This window comes from Danio aesculapii, chromosome 3, assembly GCF_903798145.1.
Source record: "Danio aesculapii chromosome 3, fDanAes4.1, whole genome shotgun sequence".
Classification (NCBI taxonomy): domain Eukaryota; kingdom Metazoa; phylum Chordata; class Actinopteri; order Cypriniformes; family Danionidae; genus Danio; species Danio aesculapii.
In genome coordinates this window covers 32,182,979-32,207,677 of record NC_079437.1, presented here as the reverse complement: position 1 = coordinate 32,207,677, position 24,699 = coordinate 32,182,979, and the positions used below count along the sequence as shown (strand labels likewise).

General features: G+C 36.9%; 1 protein-coding gene and 1 long non-coding RNA gene across 3 annotated transcripts; one reads left to right on the top strand and one right to left on the bottom strand.

Annotated features, from left to right (window-relative positions):
* Positions 1-234: 234 nt before the first annotated feature.
* On the bottom strand, positions 235-22,400 carry nbr1b (NBR1 autophagy cargo receptor b). 2 transcript variants are annotated; one of them, XM_056453737.1, is made up of 21 exons: positions 22,169-22,400; positions 21,146-21,208; positions 20,947-20,965; positions 20,786-20,808; positions 20,029-20,259; positions 19,666-19,743; positions 19,005-19,201; positions 18,725-18,850; positions 18,436-18,639; positions 16,592-16,751; positions 16,198-16,467; positions 14,498-14,626; positions 14,304-14,379; positions 13,887-13,997; positions 10,765-10,920; positions 9,294-9,491; positions 8,681-9,098; positions 5,674-5,756; positions 5,026-5,095; positions 4,845-4,941; positions 235-1,776 (listed from the first exon to the last, which is right to left on the bottom strand). In XM_056453737.1, exons 1-21 carry the CDS (start codon positions 22,268-22,270, stop codon positions 1,603-1,605), a joined length of 2,985 nt encoding a protein of 994 aa, XP_056309712.1. In that variant the 5' UTR covers positions 22,271-22,400; the 3' UTR covers positions 235-1,602. The 2 variants fall into 2 exon arrangements, with proteins under 2 accessions (XP_056309712.1, XP_056309713.1); XM_056453738.1 differs by having other exon boundaries at positions 20,071-20,259.
* LOC130221318 (uncharacterized) lies at positions 21,350-24,370 on the top strand. Its single transcript, XR_008836276.1, has 3 exons — positions 21,350-21,422; positions 23,875-23,982; positions 24,146-24,370. It is a non-coding gene; the product is annotated as an uncharacterized LOC130221318 (long non-coding RNA).
* Positions 24,371-24,699: the final 329 nt, after the last annotated feature.

The window sequence follows — 24,699 nt, the reverse complement described above, 5'->3', positions numbered from 1 at the left end:
AGATTAATAAAGGGACTAAGCCTAAAATAAAATGAATGAATAAATTAGGAAATTACCCATAGCATAGTTTGGTATATTTACTTTGGACCCACCACCCTCAATCAAATTAGTTTTTTGGCCATTCATAAGAAAATGTTTGGGCAGCCTTCTGGTATAATGTGAAAACTGAACAGTCTTGATCAAAGTCCACTTTTGAATTTGTGGTGCACTGATAACAAATACAGAAGGCAAAGGTTAGACTTATAAGGATATTTATTACAGACAGATGTGTACATAGATGCAGAGACGATATGAATACTCCATTCAGGCATCAAACACAGAGTGAGGTGCATCTGTCTCCACTGATTATGCTTTACAATCCATACATACAGTTCCACCCAGAACCTAGAATGATCGCTGCAAGCACCAATACCAGCTACAGCTTTCCTAAAGGAATGTGTTAAACGTAATTAAACCCTAGCTCTGGAAGTTAAAGTAGCTGATTATTCAGTTAAACCATAGACGAACCACTTGCGTGAGCTTCATGGACTAAAGCAAATCAGGAGACGCTAAATGATTGTAAGGGAATGCCTTCAACACTCTAAACAGTAGGTAGTTTGAAAATCTCCCATTGAAGAATAAGTGCGCAGACATACATTCTTCACTAAATACAAGAGCTATTTATCAAAATATATATATCATTTGCGTGATGTTATAATTATTTTGGAATGAATAGTAGGCTGTATTTTGTCTCACTATGATGTGTCTCTATGTAAAATTGGAATTAAATACGCCATGATTGCCTCTGCGGTCTTTAACTATTTAAAGCATAAATTAAAACGCCGTCCATTAATCTACTTGAATGCATTGCCACTTCAAGCCATGATGTTTTTCGTATATTCGCATGGCAATCCATTCACAAAGTGCAGTGTGTGCCCTATTTCGTGGACCTTTTAGAATAGAATCGGTGGTCTTCAATATAATTATTCTCGCATGTATTATAAGCAATAACAGCTCAAAATGACTGAAAACAAAACACATTCATACACTAAACTCAATATTGACTTCTCCAGCAAGGAATAATTTAATGTCATCTCGTAAGACGACTAAAGTGAAGACTTTAAACTTAAGAAGCCTCAAAGTTTTTCCTCTATTTGGTCTCGGCTGACAATTAAAGTTTACACAAAAGCCAGATCTATTGCACTTTTCCAAAAAAAAAAAAAAAACTGTTCTTAACCTGGAAAACCCTATAAAGTGTAAAAACATCCAGTCACATTGCAGAGCTTTATCATTAGAATGATTTGTGGTGAAATACACCGTTGCTTCCAAGCATATTTCTTGGAGAGTCTAGAAATAAGAATTACCTATTAGTGTTCATAAGCTTCCCATGATCAAACATTAATGCCCACTAACAACATACTTGAACAAGCACGGTTATTATGGTGATGAACTGCTTCTCTAATGATTATCCGTTACACATTGGAGCAGAACAGAGTCACACACACTATCTTTACAACCCAAATGGAATGAAAGACTGTATGATGGAATGGGCTGCCGACTGCACAGAGAAAGAGAAAACAAAATCAAACCGATATAAGAGAAACAAAATGATTGGCCAGCGTCTCAGTAGCGTGTCGTGTACCAGTCGTTGTCGGTCATCTGCACTAGTTCGTTTACCACGTCCAGCAGGTTGCGGTTGTGTTTCTGCAGTAGACGTTGGTTTAGAGCTCGATCACCGAAGCCCATCTCCACCAGCACCGCCATCATGGCGTCTTGAGAAGCTGCATCTTCTGGGAGCTACAAAGATTTTAAAAAATGACTAGGTGACACATGTCTTGCATACTTTATTATGCTATGTATAGTGTATGAATTTAACAAGGTTATTTCGCATTTCAGTGTTTGATAACTTGTTCCTTGTTTATGGCTTGGGTTAAAAAAAGCAGCTGTAACTTTATTTTGCTATTGAGGTTTCTTTTTCTTCCCAAAATTAATGTAGACTTTTACTCTCAGAAATACATTTTTCTGTCTTTCATTTAGGGGTGTCTGGAATTTTTTTTAGATGTAATCCAGTGCTTATGGAAACAATATCCAACTTGACTTCAATTTGGCTATTCTTGAATATTCTAATATAATGTTAACCCTACAGCAAGCCCAGATGGTTGGCATGATTGCAGCTAAAAGTATGATCTTAATTAATTGGAAATCTCCAAAGACTCCCGTTATCAGAGATGGGTGAACGAGTTACAGTATGTCATTCAAATGGAACTACTACTGTAGGTCTAGAAACTTAACGCTGAAACCACATGGGGACCTATCTTAAGACTCTTAAGGGAATTTAGCATTTTAAGTTTGTAAATCTTCATCTTTATTTCTAACCTGTATATTCATGACACTGGCTTTGTAAAGTATTGTGAGTATTGTCTTTTTTATATGTTTATATTTATGCAACAGTTCTGTCTGGTTCTTGAATCTGATTGGCTGATAGCCGTGTGATATTCTGCAAACAACAGCACTCGTCCAGCCTCTTAACCCTTCACCCTTGTGTAGAACTCCGTCTACATACAGCCACAAGAAGAGGACACTACAGTTTGACAAATATTGCAGCTGTTGGACAACAATGTACTTGAGGCTTTAGTCGAGAATCTCATTGTTTAGATTGCAACTATGCAGTTTATTTATAAGGATTGTTACTATTTTAAAATATTTATAATTTCGGAGCATCAGGTTCAGTGCATCGGCTGCTTTCAGCCTGTCTGAGCAGACCAAAGAAAGTGACATAGACTGAATAAGAAGTCCTTCAGGGAGAAAAACAGCATTTTCTCAGTGTAAATTTCAAACTACAGCAGAACAAATCATTATAAAATCAGGTAAGTGACATTCTAAGTCGATCTCTCTTGTATTTTGTAGTGCTGTATTTATACTACAGTAATCTGGTAGTGTTTGCTTTGCTCTGGCTTTTTCATTGCGATATCCTGATGGCAACAGAGAAACGCTGAGAAAATCTCTGTAGATTGATGGCATTTCATGACGTTCAGACTTATAATCTTAAAATGTGAGCAAAAATCACATGTTTTCTGCAATACCAGCACTCATACAGCCTCCTCACCCTTCTGTATTACTCCGCCCACATAGAGATCAATAAACACTACAGTTTGACAAATATTGCAGCTGTTGCACAACATAATGTACTTTAGAGGCTTTTTAGTCGAGAATGTAGTTGTTTAGATTGCATCTATGCAGGTTATTTAAAAGGATAATGCCTATTTTAAATATTTACAATTTGGAGATACATCGCCATCCTCAAGAAGGCAACAGAGACCCCACAATAACCCCTCAGAGGAGAAAAACCCAGCGTAATTTCAAACTACAGCTAATCATACCAGCTTATTTACCGTATCAGCTTATATACCATTGTAATTTTAGTGTGTTGAGTTTGATATGGGACTCAATAGGAATGTATGTATTTAGCGTTGGCCACTCTTTGTATAACCCTGAGATACATTTGGTTGGCCATCTGTTTGTTTCTAATGAGTCTCATGTTTTCGTTGCTGCAGACTAGTTTGGTAAAAAGAAAAAAATAAATGCCTGCATTTGTTTAGCATTTTTCTTTTTCGTAAACACAACAGTAATCTGGTAGTGATCGTGTTGCTTTGGCTTTTTTTGGGGTTAATTACTGTGATATCCCGATTGCAACAAAGAAATACTGGGAAATGTCTCTAGACTGATGGCATTTCATGCTGTTCAGCCTTATAATCTCAAAATGTCAGCAAAATCACCTGTTTTGTCATAGTAGCTCTAAAGTGACGCGTGTTAAGTAGCAACGGTTTCTGCTGTTCTGACGTCAGCTGCAGATATGAAGGTATGGCGGAAGGAAGTGCGTTTTTAGACTCTCAGTGTTTGATTTTCTTTTTTAATTCACACGATTATGCTGTGGAACTGTTGTATAAATGCAATATCACACTCGTGGTAGTGGGATATGGCTGTATATCGCCCCACCAGCACTGCTACAAGTGTGATTTTTTTTTTAATTACAATATTCACTCAATAGTCAAAGTGTGCTAAAGAGGGCATTTTAAATTATTTAACGAATTTACACTTGTTTAATTCACTTAAGAACTTGACCTTAGATTATTGACTAGCATGGGCTCTCACCAAAATAACTTTTTAATCCTCACATTGCATTAAACAGATGTGTCTCTTTGTGGCTGATTAATTTAGGGTTTTGGCTCATTTACTTGTATTATGCGCTTGTATTAATGCACTTCTGATCACTTCCACTGACCACTTAGTTGAAAACAGTGGTAGTGGATTTATTTGGCGTGTAAATCTTGGTGATCGAATCTAGGTGAATCTAGGTGATCGAATGTAGTTAAGTGGTCACAAAAGACCACCTACTGACACATGTTGTGAGAAACTGCATGGTTCCAAAACACACAGATAAACATCAACATTGCAGCTTCCACCCACATTCTTTTAATCGCTTGCTTTCCTGCTCACTCACAAGCCATGCAATATAATAAAAAAAGGGAAGTGTCTTAACAAAATCCAGTCACAAGACACAACAACACACATGTATTTTAATGCCACTTAATGTGGTAATGTGTCTCAGCTGACCGATTGTTATAGGATCACTGAAAAACAGATTTAAACAGGACCATACTTTGTTTAAAATTAGTCCTGCAAGGCTTCATCTTATTTAAAATATGAAATAAATTATAAAATAGGATCATATTCTTAGTTTTTTACATATAGGACAGAACTGAAGATTTTTCAGCATACTGTACCATTCATTAGATGTTGTTGCAAGTTAAATGTTTAATAATTCTTCCATACAGTATCGCATAGGAAAGGCCCTATAAACTCACCTTCTCAGAGCCAGTCTGTCCAGTGAAAAGAGCTTTATAGGCAGATGCTGCCACAGACAGGGCACCCTTCACTAATCCACCGGTGATGCTGTTTGCCCTACAACACATGAGAATAGCACACAATGCATTGACTCCCCTGGTGAGTTTCCATAGGCTTGTTGTTGTGTGCTGTGAAACTCACCTGAGCTCTTCTGTTTCAGACTTGGCTGATGCTAAAGTGTTCTCAGGGTCAGGCTGATTTGGTTCAGAATCTATATATTTATATATAAGAAAAACAGATCAAGTTTTAAATATAGTTCTCGGTGTATTTTATTTGATAATATTGTTTACTTTGTTGTATATCCAGCTCTTTTCTCCTCAGTTCATTCAATATCAAAAGAAACCTTATTTGAATAAACAAAACATACTTTGAGCAGTCCATGAATTAACTCATGACAAGTCTTTCTGCAGCAGTAATATTTCAGACATTTTGAACATTACTGTACTGTGGGGAATACAAACAGAAAGAGAGAAATATAAAGGGCTTTGACCACGGATTTGCTTGCCTTGTGATACTAATATTAAAATACCAAGTTTAACGTTATATTCTCTACAGACAAAATAAAAGCACAAAGCCGAAAGTACCTCTCACTTAGTTTTGATTACGCTTCTGTATTATTTGTAGCACAGGGTTGTTATTTAAAATGATTTATTTCTGTTCTGTTAAATGAAAGTTCCCCAAATCGGAAATGCAGCCCATAATTATTAATGCAGAAGTCATGTGAGAAAAAAGCTGGATAATGCACCATAATTACTGTATAGCCTATGCTGTGAATTAGCTTCAAGTCACCTTTCTCTTTATCTCCTGCTTCTGTAGGATCACTGCCCTCCTGCTCCTTTGCTCCATCATCCATCTGCTCTTGTGTCTCTGCACTGGATTAACAGATTTCATATCAATAAAGGTAAATGTAACATCAGTTACATCAAGAAAGCTAGACGCTAATGAATAAGAGAAAGAAGGTGTGCATATAGAGTTCAGTGGCAGGATATTGTGAGTAGGCATGGGACGATAAGTCAAGGTTTTAAAACCGCCAACATTTTCTGCTATACCGTTCCTAAGGTATGTTTAAGATTTTTTTATTTATTTAATATTTTATTTTTAATTTTAATTTATTTTTTAGGTTTTTAGGACAACAGTATCTCCAGCAGAAAAGATCTCCAAAGATGCCGTTTTAAATTGTCAAGAAATTTATGTTTTTGAAACAAATGAAAACAGAAGTCAAAGATTCATTTGAATTATTCAGCCTGACATGTTTACTGATCCAAAATATTATAAATGTTTCTCAAAATAAAATATATTGTGTTCAAAAGGGAAAAAAATAAAATAAAATAAAAAAACAAGTTGTTTTTACCCAGACATTTAAAAAGAATATATTTTAGAGCAGTAAACACAATACCGTGAAACCTTTATCCAATGTTATCATACCGTCAGAATGTTATATCGGCCCATGCCTAATTGTGAGGTCCAGTCTATAGCTGTGTGCTTTAAACAGAAACAAGATCACATTATTAGTGGCCAACAAAAATAGTTAAGGAAGAAAGACGAAAATAGCAAGAATCTTACTCTCATGTGAACGTCTCTTTGTGGAAGATCGTAAAAGTCTCTATTTACAGCTGAATTATCAAAATGTTTCTTCTTAAATAGAAACACTGCATGCTTTTTAAAGCATTGTGCTCACCGGTGAATCTTTTCTTCTTTGCAGTGAGTTGCCTCTAGATATTTTAGCTGAACAAACGGTACATATTGTTTTTTAACCCTTATGTGTAAAAATTTACTACAATTTCATCCTGTTCATAATGAAAACATCCACTTAATTAAACTGCTGTAAAATGTATTCATTAAATATTTTCAATAAGTATATTCATTCATTCATTCATTCATTTTCTTTTCGGCTTAGTCCCTTAATTAATCAGGGGTCTCCACAGCGGAATGAACCGCCAACTTATCCAGCATATGTTTTACGCAGCGGATGCCCTTCCAGCCGCAAACCAACACTGGGAAACACCCATATACTATTGCATTCACATACATACAGTACGGTCAGTTTAGCTTATTCAATTCACCTGTACCGCATGTCTTTGGACTGTGGGGGAAACCAGAGCACCCGGAGGAAACCCACGCGAACATGGGGAGAACTTGCAAACTCCACACAGAAATGTCAACTGACCCAGCGGAGGCTCGAACCAGTGACCTTCTTGCTGTGAGGCGATTGTGCTACCCAATGTGCCACCGTGACACCCTTAATAAATATAAAAATACATTTCAATCCGATTAAAACTACCAATGTTTTTTTACTCTTTATTTGCCACAAATGTACTTATTTTCGATATAAAAGGTAATTGCAGACTGGATATATTTTTACCTTTTAACACAGTCTTGGACATGTGAAAGGGTAGTAAGAGCATTGGCTTTGATGCATTGGTAGTTTTTTGTGCAGGATCAGATTGTATTTTTTTTATCCCTCATTTACTGTTTGCGGCTGCTTTTTACTCCATTGCAATCTAAAAATCTTGTTATAAAGGAAGTCAAAGCCATGACACAATATAATGATGGATTTTTTGATTGATGGTGGTTTTGTTGGAAGAAGTAAACAATTAGTAATTTTATGCTCTATGCAGGAAAATATAGTGTGTGTGCATAAATACACTTACGTTGTTTTTGTTTACTCCATGTAGTTCTTAGAGCGGAGGTGTTTATTTTTATTTTCTCAGACATACCAAGGTAAGTGTGCAAAGGTCTCTCTTACACACACTCAAAAACACATATTATACTCCATATAAATGCCAGAAACTAGGCTTTTTTTTTTTAGAACTGATGTAATCAGCCACTTTTTCTCCCTCAAGAGGTTATAAACCTTTATTAGTTTATTATTTCTGTTGAACACAAAGGAAGATATTCTGAAGAAAGCTGAAATCCTGCAAGTATTGACTTCCATAGTAGGAAAAACAAATAATATGGGAATCAATGGGTAAAAGTTTTTACCTTTTTTCAAAATATCTTCTTTAGCCTTCAAACAGGTTTGGAACAATTTACTTAGTAAGTAAATTAGCTGAGTAAAGGATGACAGAATTAACATTTTTTGGTTGAACTCTCCCTTTACATGGTATATGCAGGAAATCCTAAAGGTGATTTTAATAACTTTAAGACTTTCTCAGAATATTTTAAGACTTCATCACCACTTCAAGTTCTAATCATTATCAAACCTTTGATTTATTTAACTACAACTGTTTAATAAGTTAATGGAGCACAACCATGCAACAGAACTCAGATAAGCTCGGAAGAAACAAAGCTTGAAAGAATAAATTACGCATTTGTTTCAGCGGCAGGCTTCAGCCACTGTTTAAAATTGTCTTTCTCCAACCAGGAGCACGCAAACCTACATTTTCCCATTTTGCCATCTGTTTTTCCGCTTTATGGTTTCGCAACATGTGGAGAGCGTCACATCCCCTTCCTGCATTTGTCGCAAATTACGTGAAATCACCCGGACGAAGGAGCTTGGCCAGGCGCGCCCCGGCCTGAACAAATCATGTGGATCGAGCATGCCGTTGGTAATATCAGGAGGAAAATAAATATATTTCTGCTTTTTTGGAGTCAAACACTTTAAATAATGCTTCAACAAATTTTAAAACCTCGTAAAAACGCAATTAAGATTTTTAAATACATATTAAGGGCCTTAATTTTCTCATAATTGATTTATCAACTTTGAATACTTTTTAAGACCCCGCGGACACCCTGCTTTTTAAATGCCCTCTGACCCCAATGCTGTCCTGTCCACACGTCCCCAGAGTAAACTCACCAGGATCTGACTGAGGGTCGGGGTGCCACTACAATCACAGGCGTGAGCGGCACAGCGTCCAGAGTCTGGGAGGCACAGAGCATATCGTTAGCATCCGCACTGACGGCAGCAGAAGGGTTCTGGAGCTCCGGGGTCTCCACCGATTCCAGTTTGTCCCCCTCAGTAGGCTCATCTCCAGGCTGCGACAGGGCTGAGCTGTACATGGACTCTCCAAGCGGACGACTGGTGTCAAAGCAATCAGGCAGGATGATAATGTAGTCTTCTGAAGATGCTGAGGAAGTTCTGCTGCGGGCTTCTTTGGGTGCTTCTGGGTACTTCAGCTGCTCTTTCTTATCCACTTCCTCCTCCCCTTCCTCTACCGCTTCTCCACCTGTAGGCTCCAGCAGGATCTGCTCAATGTCAGATTCATGACCCTCGTCTGAATACAAGACAAATCATGTTATGAAGGTTACTACAAACTCCTGAAGATGAGTCTGATTGTACAATAGTCAGAAAGCAACTGGTGGTGGATGAGGAGATTCCCCCCAATGTGTAAAGCGATTTGTGTGTCTAGAAAAGCGCTATATAAATGTAAGGAATTATTATTATTATTAACATTCTCATGCACTGTTACCTGTGCTGATAAGATGTGCTGGAAGTGTTAGCAGGGGCACAGTGATCTCTGTGGTCTCAGTCTGTGGTGAGGTGGGGTCAGACAGTAGAGGTGCCTCTACTTTCAGTGGAGCTGGAGCAGATATTAGTCCCGTTTCTGAAACTCTCTCTGATTTTCTCTCGCACAGTGACATCGAACCCTGGGGTGCAGGACGCACCACTTAAAATGGAAAAAAGTGACATTTTTAGAATAATTATAAATGGCAAGAAATCCTTACTAACCCTGTTACTAATATACAGTACTATTCAAATGTTTGGCATCAGTAATGTATAGGTTTTTGAAAGAAAAATAAAAGAGAATTAGGCTAATGATCACAATGCAGGATTTACATAACATTTGCATATATTTGAATATGTTTATATAGCTATGCGACGCGGTGGCGCAGTAGGTAGTGCTATCGGCTCACAGCAAGAAGGTCGCTGGTTCGAGCCTCGGCTGGCTCAGTTGGCGTTTTTGTGTGGAGTTTGCATGTGCTCCCCGCTTTCGCGTGGGTTTCCTCCGGGTGCTCCGGTTTCCCCCACAAGTCCAAAGACATGCAGTACAGGTGAATTGGCCAAGCTAAATTGTCCGTAGTGTATGAGTGTAAATGAGTGTGTATGGTTGTTTCCTAGAGATAGGTTGCAGCTGGAAGGGCATCTGCTGCGTAAAACATATGCTGGATAAGTTGGCAGTTCATTCCGCTGTGGCGATAAAGGGACTAAGCCGAAAAGAAAATGAATGAATGAATATATATAGTTGAAGTCAGAGCTATTAGCCCCCCTTTGAATTTTTTTTCTTTTTTGAATATTTCCCAAATGATGTTTAACAGAGCAAGGAAATTTTCAGAGTATGTCTGATAATATTTTTTCTTCTGGAGAAAGTCTTATTTCGGCTAGAATAAAAGCACTTTTCAAATTTTTATGAACTATTTTAAGGTCAAAATTATGAACCCCTTTAAGCTATATTTTTGCGATAGTCTACAGAACAAATCATCGTTATACAATAATATCAAATATCAGATATAAAAATATCTAGTCAAATATTTCTTACTGTCATTATGGCAAAGATAAAATAAATCAGTTATTAGAAATGCGTTATTAAAACTATTATGTTTAGAAAAAAAATCTTCCTTTCATTAAACAGAAATTGGGGGAAAAAATAAACAAGGGGGCTAATAATTCTGACTTTAATATATATATATATATGTGTGTGTGTGTGCGTGTGTGTGTGTGTGTGTGTGTGTGTGTGTAATTAAAATGGCTCAAATAAATAAGGGAACACCATTGTAACCATAACAATCATACAGTGTTTATAAATTATTGGTTGTACTGTCTCCTATCATAATAGTCGGACTACACAAAGAGTCGATGAAATGGACTGGTTTGCATTTATTATAAAAAAATTAAAATAAATAAATCACAGCAGTTTTCAGACAAAAACTTCCTTCACAAACCTTTAGCTGGGTATCTTCCACAAAGTGCCCCACGCTCTGCAACTTCAAGAGTGAGTGAGCGGATAACAGATGGACTGACAAACTGAGGCCCAATGCTGTTCTCCTCTCCCTTCTCTTGTGCTGGGACTCCCTCCAACTCTGTACCCTGAGCCACATCTGTGAGTACAACATTAGAAAGTGCAGAAATATTAAACTAGAAAAGTAAAGTTCATAGACAAACTTTATGGTGGCTTGAGAAAGCCTAGTCTGAAAGTTTGAAGAAGTTTTAAAGTTTAAATAATTGAAGTAGTTTTTAAGAAGTGTGAAACAGTTGGCATAAATACATGAGTACATATTTGTTAGCAGGTTTCTAGTATGGATTGGCATATTTCTTGCTAGGCGATGGATCGGGTGTTCTAGGTGGTTGGTAAGGTGTTGCTAGGCGGTTGCAAGGGTGCTCTGAGTGGTTGCTAGATGGTTGCCAAGGCATTACTAGGCAGTTGTTAAGCAGCTGCTAAGGTATTGCTAGGCGGTTGCTAAGGTGCTCTAGGTCATTGCTAGGTGCTTGCTAAGGTGTTGCTAGGTGATTGCTAGGGTGTTCTGAGTGGTGGCTAGGTGTTATTAGGCAGTTGCTAAAGTGTTCTATGTCGCTGATAAGGTGTTGCTGGGGTGTTCTAAGTGTGTGCGAGGCGGTTGCTAAGGCGTTGCTAAGTGTTTGCTATGGTGTTGCTAAGATGTTACTAGGCGGTTGCTAAGGTGTTGCTAGGGTGTTGTTAGGCAGTTGCTAATGTGTTCTAAGTAGTTGCTAGGCAGCTGCTAACATAAATTAGCATGGTTCTAGTATGAATTAGCATGTTGCTAGCATTTTTCTACCATCAGTTAGCATGTTGCTAGCATGGTTCCATAGATATTTACATGAGATGTTTCATATGCTGTTGTCTATTGGAAGGAATGCGGCAATAGAGCCGCCATTTTAGTACAGGGTAGCGCTTCTTTGAAATGAATGTGGGACCAAAGTGCAGTGGAGGACTGTAGTCATCCAGAGGCAGAGATTTATAAACATATATACATATATTTATGATCGGGAGTTTTCCCGGTGGTCAGTATGCAAATATTTTGAAAAAAAAACTGAGGAGGGGAATGAAGGCTTGGCTCTGGCTGTTATGCTTTGATTGCACCATCACCTAAATGTAAACTCTGAGGTGTGGAAAAATTGACCATGTACATAATGAGATTAATGAGCCAGTGGTTTATTTAGATTGCTGATATAATACAAAGAAGTTAGCCTAAATTAGTCATGAATAAATAATGCTTCATTCTTGACAAAAGCTGTGTGTATGTGCACATTTGAATAATGTCGGGCTATAAACAGGTTCCAGCTTTACTAAAGCTGTCAATCAAAATCTATTTGTTCAGAATTCTGTTGAGCTCAGACCTAATTACATATCTAATTTACAGATCTTATATATATCAGGGATGGGCAACTTCAGCCCTGGAGGGCCACTGTCCTGCAAAGTTTTGTTCCAAGATTCAAACACACCTGAAAAAGCTAATCATTGTCTTCAAGATCACTAGAAAGCTAGAGGCAGGTGTGTTAGTACGCTAAAATCAGTATGCGAGCAGAGTAGTATGTACGAATTTATGGATTTCGAAAATCAGTATGCGAGAAGTACCCGGATGACGTACTACTTCCGGCATGATTCTGAAGTGCGCATCCCATGTGTGATGCACCATTGTGTATTTACAATATTGATGTTTGTTTCGTTATTGATGTATTTATTTATTTATTTATTTATTTGTGTATTGTCAAAAGTAATTTATTATCACTACTAATGACTGTGTTTGAAACAAAAGAACATCAGCAGTTGAGAAAGCTTGCGCTTTGGGTTACCATGGCGTTATGTTTACTTTAGATGCTACTATTCTGCGCCTGGGGAAAGACACTGAAGTCTCAATGTGATTTTGTTTCTCCTGATAATTCAGGTATGTTTCATGAAAAGTCAATATGTTTATTATAATTCATGTAAAAACATGCGAGTACACATTTCCTATGTGTTTTAAAGTGAATAGCTTATTTACAGTTGTTTATTGAGTAGCGTGATTCAGATGAAAGTACCAGAAAATGACAGTTGGTTTGAGTTACGTTTGTTATAACTGACTCCTCAGTAAATAATATGTATTTTACACAGTATTGATAATTGGACAGAAAATGACTTATTTGTATATATTGGTTGTATATTTGCTAATGTATAAAGTTTATGAGAGTAGAAAGTAACATTGGGAATTGGTGTCAAGTGTAACTGTTACAATTTAAATGATACAAATAACAGACTCATGATTGTTCTGTGAGCTTAGTAGTTTTATGGTAAATGGTTATAAACAGAGGTATTTACAGAGAAAGAAAAAGGAAAAAGATGGCTGAAAAGAATTTTAAGTGTATTCTGTATCATACTGATAAATATACAGAAGGTATGATATTTATATGTGTTAATGAGAGTACAGAGTGTATACGTGTTTGAAGAATTCATTGTGGTAAAACAAAGAGAAAAACAAAGAGAACAAAACTGAATATTTGATTAACTGAAACATGATTTGTGAGGATATATTTTCAGTACATGATTTGTGAAGACATGTTTGCTATAATATGACTGTTAATAAACAGATGCTACTATGCTGCGCCTGGGGAAAGACACTGAAGTCTCAATGTAATTTTGTTTCTCCTGATAATTCAGGCAATTTTAATGATTTAACTGATGCATGCTGCGCTATTCCATGAATTCAAGAATGGGAGTGAAGTGACGCAACTGACGCAGGTAGGTCACATGACCATGACAAAATGGCGGATGTAGTACATCCGAATTCCATTCATACTGTGTTGAACATACTTTTCTAACGGCCGAGTAGTACGTTTAAATTCAAATGCAGTACCTACTGAGTAGTAGGCGGTTTCGGACGCGGACTCTGTATGACAGTGGCCTCCAGAGCCTAAGTTGCCCGTCAATGTTATATTTGCTTAAACAGCTTGTTATAGCTAAACACTTCAAGAAAAACATGATATCTCATCACATGACCCCTTAAATTCCAATCTATACAATTACAGACAGTTATACACAATTCACAAAGAATATGTTGTTGATGTTTACCCAGGATGTTGCTGACACCTTGGGCTTCGGTTTCCTCTTGGATGAGTCCCAGTGTTGGTTTCTCCTGATGTGGTCCGTCATGGGGCAGAGGTGAGATGCATGGGGTAATGTCTAATACATTTACAGAGAGAAAATAGAGGGACAAAAGCAGAAAAGATTAAAATACAGTTGAAGTCTAAATTATTAGCCCCCCTGAATTATTAGCCCCCCTGTTTATTTTTTCCTCATTTTCTGTTTAATGGAGAGGAAAAAAAATTCAACATATTTCTAAATAGTTTTAATAACTCACTTCTAATAACTGATTTATTTTATCTTTGCCATGATGACAGTAAATAATATTTAATAATAAGGGCTAATAATTCTGACTTCAACTGTACATACAATCAACACTGAGATCTATTCAAGTTTTCGAGTTACCCGCAGGAGTATTGTTGGGCACGCTCTCCAGCTCCTGCACAATGTTGATGTCCAGCAGTTCGAAAGACAGTAAGTCCTAAATAAAGGGCAAAAGGGAGTGTCTGGATTTGACAATGGAGTTTTACCATGAAACGTGGCGAAAGAATGAGAAACATTTCAAACATGACATGTTTTGTGAGTCTTACAGGTCATACCTGAGCTGTGAGTAAGTCCACAGATGGAATGTAGAATTCCTGATCGCAGTCTTGGTTCACGGACAGAAGTAACTGGTCCCTTGAGGCCCGGCATTTCTCCTCCCTCTCAAGAGTGCGGGAAGACTTCTCCTGAAAGAGCCATTATTAGAGTCAACATAGCCTCTATACTGATAAACAAATCCATATCAAAAATGTGATGTGGGAGGGTACATTTCTGAATATTTAATTTATATAATATTCTTTTTTACTTACCTTTTAGTTTATTCCCCTTTTATCTACATTTTATCTATATTTTTAATTTTAATTTAAGATTTTTAGCTTAAGCATCAAAATTTTTACAACTCAACTTATGTAACTTTTGTTTATTTATTTAACTGTTTGTCTCAACTGTAAGACATTTCTTTTTATTGAACAATCAATATACATTATTCTTCTATCCTTCACAATTTGTTTTCATTTCTGTCAAAGATTAAGTATGCTACTGAAGCCTATTATGTCTTGTTTGATGCAGACGGTCTGTAAAGGTTCCAAGATGTAGATTGTGGTACAATTTACCACTTCCAACAACATTAAATGGAGAGTTCACAAAAAAAGACTAAATTCTGTCATAATTTACTCTGCTTTTCTCTATTGAACATATTTTTGAAAATTTTAGGTATAGGCCATTTAACGATCTTCTTATGCCCCATATTGTGATGCATACGTCAGCAAAACTCGCCAGGTGGACAAATCCAAAATCCAAATCCCACTTTTTTTTTATTAAAACAAATATAAATATGCACATAATAAATAATAATAACAACAACAACAACATTACACAGAAGCAAATTGTCATGAATAAACTGAAAAACCCCCGAAATGAAGAAGACATGGAGGAAGTGGTTTTTATATTTATGTAGAAAATAATAATTTTTCCTTAGATTTTTTTTTTCATATGTTAAGATATTTATGTGTTGCTGTACATCTTGTGTGTATAAAGCAATGTGTATGCGTTAAAGGCACACAACTAATACGCTCGACTTTAGACCTGCTTTCAGCTGGTCAATTGTGCCAATTTAGTTCCTCAAAATAGCAACGCACCAACAATGTACAGTAACACACCTCCTTTCTAGACCGGAACACTCATGAGACTACAAAGCGGCACAAATGGATTTGCTATTTAAACAACGTGGTGCAAAACATGAAAATTAGCATTACATTGGTCTGAAAATAGCAACACATCGCACCAAACACGTCTTGTGCCTTGCTCCTCTATACTGGGTGTATGATTGGGCCCTTAGAGTAAATCAGTAGCCATTTACTTCAATAGATTTTTTCTTTCCAACTGTGGAAGTCAATGGCTACTGGTTTTTGGCATTCTTCAAAATATCTTCTCGTCTAAAAAAGAAATTCATAAACATTTGAAACCATTTAAGGCTTAATAAATGCTAAGACTTCCCTTTAAATATCTCTTTAAATCAAACTCAAATCAAATTTAAAAAGTAAGCTTAAAAATCAAACTGACATTAAGTTTTTCTTGTTTTTATATTAGTTATTTTAGTATAATTTCTGTGCTTCTTATGTTACATTTACAAAAAAATAAAATAAATTAAGCTTAAGTTTCTACTTAAGTGAAGACCATTTTACTGTACATGATTCTATGAGAGCTGCACATATGAAGAAGATTTCAGCATGAAGGTGTCTCTGGGTTGTTGTCTTACCTGTGGGGTGACACAGGGAGACACCAGCAGCCCGTCTGCACAGATGGCTGTAGGTGCATGTGGATCCACAACGATGCTGCACCAAACACGTGGTCCAAACTGCTCTCCTCTGTGAGCTAGGCGCCAGTGGGATGTGTAAGTGCCCTCTAATGTCGGAGCACAAAGAGCCACACTGACCACACCCACCTGGCCTGGCTGTAGTGTGGGCACTGGCACCTCTCGCCATCTCTCTCCAGAGCCCACTGCCAGGTTCCCCCACATGAACTTCAACTGAAGTTGAAAAAAGACAATCAGTTTTGCAAGTTTTATATTGTGTGTGTGTGTGTGTGTGTGTGTGTGTGTGTGTGTGTGTGTGTGTGTGTGTGTGTGTGTGTGTGTGTGTGTGCACGTGTACCTTGGTCTCTGAGTCCCAGCAAACTCTGCCACTATTTTTCATTTTCCAGTACTTTATAAACTTGGTCCCAGGACGCAGACGTGACCCGTCAGGCAGGTTTTCATCCAGCAGCAGAGCTGTCATGGCTGGCACAGCTAGTGGACATGGACGCTTAGGACGACTGCAACCAAAAAGGTTAAAATAGCTTATTTTCATCACTCTCTGTATTTTAAACACTTAAACAGTAATTAACAGCAATTACAGTGGGGGGGTTCTTTGTGAGACTAGCACATTAGGAAGTGATTGTGGGCTTCTGTTGAAATATCTGCAAGTGTATATCTTTTCATCTACTATGACTTTAAAGTTTTGAGGGCAGTTTTTAAAAGTAAACCTGCTTTTATTGGATCAAAAACCACTGTACAACAGTAATATTGTGAAATATTATGGCAGTTGTTGCACCTCTTTTAAAAACATATATTTTGACATGTATTGAAATTAGGGCTGCATAATATTTTTAAAATGTGACATTGTGGTATTTTGTTTTACTGTGATTTATACTGCAATATTATATTGAATAGCTCTATTTGTAAGGAGTTCATTCATTTAGACTGATTGACATTATTATGGAAGATTGTGGGGATTATTCTGGATTATTGTTGGGAAGATAGAAGTGAAATCGGATAATCAACTGTATAGTCTTTACTGTATAAATAATTCAATTAATACATCCTAAGTAGAGTTACAAACAGTACAACACACAATCACAGGCCTTAAAAACACATGCAAAAGATAAACTTTCACTCCATTATGATTAAACTGTAGCTAATATAGTGTGGAAACCATTACACTCAGTTTTGTTTTGTTTTTTGCCAAACACATGTTTCAAAAGAACAGAATTTATTTGAAATAGATTTTGTTATGTTTGTAAAAGTCACTTTATCAATTTAATGTGTCCAAGCAGACTAGAAGAATTAATCCATTCACAAAAATGACCCAACACAAGCTTAAATAAAACTTTCCAATATCAGCAAGCTTGATAACATTTTAACATGGCTCATCCAGTCATAATACAGCAGAAGCGATAATACTATTTTTAAAGGTTTATGAAACTCTTGATTACTTTTTTGAGATTTTGTGTGTTGAGCATCAATTAAGACTAAATTAGCACCGGTTAGCTTCAATTGTGGGAAAACAGGATCATTTTGAGCTTTTGTCTGCTTATTTTATCTTCTGGGTTGAAAATCTTTATTGGGGTGGGATCACAATCGGTGACGTAGCACTCACCTGCTAGTGGAGTGATGACGTGTCTGTGTATCATCATTATTCACTAGCTGGGTTTTTTGATATTATAAGGAGCTGCTTCTTTTATTGATTTATGACAGCACATGATGCTTTCCGATAACATACCTGCCAAGCTCTGAGACAGCGGCCGTGCAGTTGTTAGGCATTTATGAAGGGTTGTGTGTGTTTGTTTCTGTGGTGTATGAGTTTGGGTTTGTTGCATGGATTTCCCGCGATGCTGCCAGGGCTAGACTGTAGCTGAAGGCGGTTGGTTGGCCATCAGCTCACGGGGAAGCATTCTTGTCAGAAGAGTTATACGAGAATTGGAGAATGCTGGACTTTGTCTTTTGTCAGTCTGGTAACATTCTGACCCATGGCCCATCCATGCTGCTGTGTTCACCCAAGTTTATATATTTTTTAGATTACTGACATGTACATGTAGGCATGTACATCTGGGCTACATCCGTGGGTTTTTTTTTGAGGGGGGGTGCATAATAATTTTGAAATATTTATAGATTGTGCACACATTTATAGTGTTCATAAAAACATGATTATCTTCATAATAGAGGTATGTAAGCTCTTACTCAGGGCTGTTTGCCTGTGTGGCTCGTGGCTGCAGCAGGACAGGTGAAGAGTTCCCTTCTCCAGCAGTGCTCCACTGCAGGCCTCGCCTCTCCATCCTCAGCTGCTTCCTGATCTCCTTCACCTCAGCCTTCAGTTGACGCTTCTCCGCTTTAAGACGCTGCTTTTCAGCCTTACGAAAGCTCCGGTCACCCCTTCTGTAGAACCTGCAGTAAGAGCAAAATACACCTAACTTGGCCTATTTTAAATTTCCACACCAAGACATCCCAACAGCAGAGGAGAAATGCCCACCTGCTGTGGTCTGGTGCTGGCGAGCCATGCTCAGGAATAGACAGAGGAGTTCTGGCTCTCACAAGGTTGTGGCTTGGATCATGTGAGAAGCTGCAAGGCTCACAGAGAGTGCAGGATGTACACACACTAAGCAGAAAGAAAGCAAAGACAATGAAACGTAAGAAGCAAAACAACATCATGAAAGGCACTTATTAGAACCATTTTTGAATGCCTTATATAGTCATAATGTGTGTTTTCTATTTAAATCAATGGCAGAGAAACAAATATTTCAGCATCTTACCTGCACTGGTATCCGCCACCTGCGGTCTGGCCCCGGCAGCTGCTACAGGCTGGAGCTGAACTTGGGGCCCCAGGAAGAGTGGACGAGGTGACCTCAGGCACCTGAGCCTCTGCTCCCACCGGCTTATGGATACAGCACTGTCCAGAGAACTCCCTACAAATTTTCTCAACTGCCTCTCGAACCACCTGGTCCTTAAACTGTGGCAGTCATTTAAGTTGTTAAGAGAGCAAAAGAAAAAAGGGAGAATATTTACATAAATACCCCTAAATATGGTGCACGGCAACATTTGTCAGTTCTTAAAGGGTTACTTCACCCAAAAATAAAAACAAGAAATTAAGATATTTTATTTATTAAGATATTAAAATGTCTGTAGTGGTAGTCATTATCTTTCATAGTTGCTTATATATACACACACACACATACATACATACATAGTCAATGGCTACTGCCGGTTACCAAAAATTATTTAAAAATATCATATATCAAATATCAAGTTAAAAGTCAAGTTAAGAGGATGGGTGAATAAATGATGACAGTGATGATGAAAGTTCTTAGTTTTAATAAAAAAAGATGAAAAAAACAAATACAGAATAAAAATCTGTAATAATTCATTTTCACATTACAATTAACAGCATGTCAATTCATGCTATTTTTCTCATACCTTTTCCATGTATGACGTGAACCAAGCTGGGGGTGTCTTGTCCTCTGCCTTCCCACCTTTAAGTTCATTTACAATTACCTTTAAAACAAAGGCAGGGTATAAAAGTTGAATATGTGACATGCCAGTAACTAACATCTGGATGTCTTCAACAAATATATATCATGTTTCATGCAAACAACAATCAAATTTAAATCAGATTTCAGTTACATTATTTAAATTTAATCATTATAAAATTAATCCTTTAAATTTGAATTATTTATAATACTGCACAAAATTAACTACAGACTAAAATTTGATTAAACGATTGTGAAGAATAGTTGCTACATCTGTGATTAAACAAATCATTGGGTTATAAAATCTTACCAATCCTTCCTCTTGGACTGCGGCCTGAACTTTGCGACTCACCACTTGTGCCAAAGTAGGGCAGTGCTGAGGAGGCCTGAATCCCTTCTTGGGTTCTCCAACAGTACCAGGTTTCACCTGGGCCATGCCCACCCCTGACCCTGGTGGTGGGCCCGGTCCTGGCACTGTGGCTCTACTGCCCCTCGTCTCATACACATTCATTTGTAGCCTGTTCCCCTGTCTGGCAGCACTCTATAATTCCAGAAAAAAAATAAATCAAAGTGTAACAATGTCTAAAACAATTGGTAGGCAATGGACTCTGTTCACAGTTTCGGGTTTCTCAGTAGCGCAAGTCGTCAACTTTGAGCACAGTGAATGGGAGAGTACAACAAATCATTTTTATACAATCCTATTTGCTGAAATAATAAAAGAAAAACTCCATGATGGTGTTATCAAGAAAGAAAATTGTGTGTTACTGATAACAACAGCCAGAAGAGAGAACAACATTAAATTTACTGTCCTGCGCATACACTCACAGAAGTTGCAATTCGTTTTTTTAATTTGATGAAAAAATTATAAAGTACATACATAAATACATATAAAACGTTCATGCAGTTTTATTTTAATCAAAATATGAAAAACTTTCAAGGATTTAAGATGCTGATGACCGTAAAAATGCATCATAACAGTCTTGTGAAAAGGGTCCATTTGAGGCCCATCTAGTTGTTGAGGAAACCTGGTTGAGGACTGCTGATCTAAATAGCTTATGTGACTTTACCTTCAGGGCTTCTTCATATTCCACTAAAAAGAGAGAAAAATAATAATAATTGTAAATAATTTAATAATACAAATATACAAACATATCATTGTCTGTGCACTGAATTCATGTTTCATGCATGCATATTATTAATCATAAACGGATTAGGACATATTACTTACATTGGCTGTTGACTGATACCTGTAACAGTAACATGCTAAATTATGATAAAAATATTAACCAATAATAGTAATAATCCAATCATTAATAATAATAATAATAATAATAAATAATAATAACAATAATTCAATGTCTATCATTAGTATTTTAAAAAAGATTTTAACTGCACGGAACATCACATAATCATCACTTCAAGCTTACCTCTTCGTTTTCCTCATCGAAATATGTTAGTTGTAAATTACACAGGCCAAAAGACCTCTTCACCTGATGAACGAAGAGATTAAAAGTCAACACAGATTTATGAAGCGTTTAAGCCGCTTTAAGTTTAAATATGCTTGATTCTAATTGGACAGTGGTTAAATATTATAAACAGCGACCGACGACCGTTACGTTTCACAAGACACACCTGTCGTCAGGGACTGACCTCACCTGTTTCCTACAGCCAAGCGTTTGTTCTGCCTGTTATCGGACTTCACAAGTAAGCTAATCGAGTTATTTCAATTCTAATAATTCCTTGATAATGTAAACATACTCAACTGACACGTGGGCTTGCAATAAATCCTTGGTTGCTTGGTTTATCATGGTGATATTAGCCCCTCCTACCCTAAAGTCCAGTGTCTACCTGTAAGTTACATTACTAATGTGAACGTTACAAATAAAAACTGGCACAAACATACGGTGTTTTCGAACAAACAAGCTAAATAATTTACTTTAAAACGGACATTAGAAGTTAATGTTGCTTTCAAAAACCTAGCGAGCTACGCATCTAGATGGCATTCTGGGCAAGTTATCTAACGTTACGCCCCTATTGTGCTAGCTATTGAGGGAGCTTAGCAGGTTTTGAAACACAGTCTTTGAGTAAACAGTGCTGGATCCACGTACATGACAGATGTTTCCTCTCCTCACAGAGTACCAAATTATGGTCTAATCTAAATAAAAAATACACAAAAGGATTATACAATATACTTTTTACATGTAAATATGGCTGCTGCTTAATTCGTGTGCTTTGGGCAAAATGGTCGCCTGGCCCTTTCTCTCTTAATCATAAGCTTTTACGCCATGCCGCTCGTCGAATAAACTCACAAGAGTAGTTAATGTTACAACAGATGCCTAGTAAAACTGCTCTAAACGCTTGAGCCAGACATCGGATGACTTCGAGGTAAAAGCCTTTGCGGCATCAAGGTGAGTGATCAGACTGACATCACCTCATCATCCTCTGCTTACCATGGCCTCCATAGACTCCCAACTCTTCGTCTCTGAGCCAGACAGCAAGAAACTCTTCGCATTTCCTCGAAAAGTCACCTTCAGGTTAATGTAGAAGTCCATGGCGTGGGTACTATGTAAGGCGTTGCATAGGTGAAAACAAAAGCTTTGATTAGTTACTGTGCCTTCTAGATTTGTCTGATCAAAATGGTCCTTTCTGTTTACATCAGCGCCGTAAACACGCCCACCGCATCAGCTGACAGGAAAATGTCTGACGTCATTCAAATGGAAACGTTCTCATGGGCAGAACGATTTTATGAGTTGATCAAAGGGTGATCTTGTGAATGCTATGGCAAAATATTCACGAAATATGAATATGTTAGCGAATTGTTTTCGTAAATACTTGGATCCATTTGATTATTTTATTTTAGTTCAAGTCCTGTCATCTGTTAAGCCATATAAACAGTACCATATATAAATTCTAGACAATAGATTTATATCAACAGGTATTACGTGAAGATAGAAAGATAAAATGGCAAAGATAAAATAAATCGGTTATTAGAAATGATTTATCAAATCTATTATGTTTAGAAATGTGTTAAAAAAAAATCTTGCCTCCGTTAAACAGAATTTGGGCGGGGGGGGGGGTAAATAAACAGGGGGGCTAAATTCAGGGGGACTTCACATGTATTTGTGTGTATATATATATATATATATATATATATATATATATATATATATATATATATATATATATATATATATATATATATATATATATTACACACACACACACACATACACAGGTAGACAGGTGAATAAAAATATAATGGAAAGTGCCTTAAAAATGCCTCAAAAATCTTCAGGAAGAATCTGCAATTTTAGGGTAAGCATTGGCCATTATTCGGTTAATAATAAAAAAACATTCTGAAGTCTGTTGACTAAGCCGTGTTTTCTAATTATCGTCTTTGTGAAGATAAATATAGTGTTTACGTATGTTTATTTAAGTTTACAAACTGTTGGAATTTTTTACCTAAATTCCATGTGTGTTCAATAATCTTCGAAAGAAGATTTTCTTTAATGCAAAAATTTTAGCCTTTTATTTTATATATCGAGTTAATTTTCAATTTAATATGGTATGTGTTATGTAATTTAATTCTGTGTCCAACTTTCCTCAAGAAAAAAAAAAATCAGTGTTATGGTGTGAATTCAACAGCTGTACATTCTGACCAGCAGAGGGCAATCTTGCCTTTTGGTGCTTTTGATGATCTAATATTTTACTAGACTATTTATTTTTAGCTTTATTTAGTGATGTATCGAATATTTCACGGCAAAGCTAATGCATGCACATTTTGACATAAGATGTCCAGCTCTTTTGTTCTGGCTTCAGCTGGAATACAGGAATAAACACAGCTTATTGCCAGATATTCACACGTTTCCAGAGTTCACACGTTTCAACTTTAAATGATTTACAGTTGTGATGCACTCAGAAATACCTTATCAGGACTGGTATAGAATCTGAAGGTCACTCTGCAGTGTGCACATAAACTCTGCTGTGCAAACTGAGGTCAGTTGTCCGGGCTAGGCATGGGCCAGTATAAGATTCTGACGGTATAACCTTGGATGAAAATATCAGTTTCACTGTATTGTGTGTCTCCTCTAAAATATATTATTTTTTAAATGTCTGGGTAAAAAACTAACTTTTTTTTCCCTGCGGCTGCCCCCAGTAATGGGCCTTCAGAAAAAAAAGCATGGACTTGGAGAAAATCTTGAGCCATTAGAAAAAAATGGCTTCAGGAAGAACTTTTGCTGCTGGCAAAAGAAGCAATTTTAGGGTAAGCATTGGCCCTTATTCAATTAATAATGAAAATCCTTCTGATCTTAAGTCTCCTGACTAAGCCCTATAAACTAATATTGTTTCCTGATTATGGTCTTTGTGAAGACGAATATAGTAAATAATTTAAAAACATACAGTAACTATGTTTCATTTCTTTACAGACTGTTGGAAATCTTTACCTAATTTCCATGCGTGTTCAATAAAAAGTCGAGAGAAGATTTTCTTTAATGCAAATGTATTAGTCACTTATTAGATACAAATGAATAATTCGATATACAGAGCTCTGGGTCACATCTGTTCCTTACATTACACCAATGTACAGCGAGAATTGCATTTGGGAGGTCTGCAACGTCTGTGTTTTCTGACCCAAGTATTTATAAACAACTGATATTAAAAGTTGGAGTTTTGGTGGAATTCATCACTTGTCAATCATTCTGCAGTCCTCTGGCGGCCGCACCTAAACAAACGTCCTCTTTTCTACAGAATTTCTGCACACACAAGCTTAATGCAGAGTTTAATGCAGGCAATAAGGCTCAAATGTTCTCGATACAACACTGTACAAGGAATGCACATGCAAATATGCCTTTCAGACATTAAGCACATCTTCTGCACAGGAACCCCTAAGTGAGAATGAAAATTATTTTCAGATCTTGATGTTGCTGTATCTTTCCAGCCAGATGCATCTAATTGTGCAAAAAATATTAATTAGTATCCA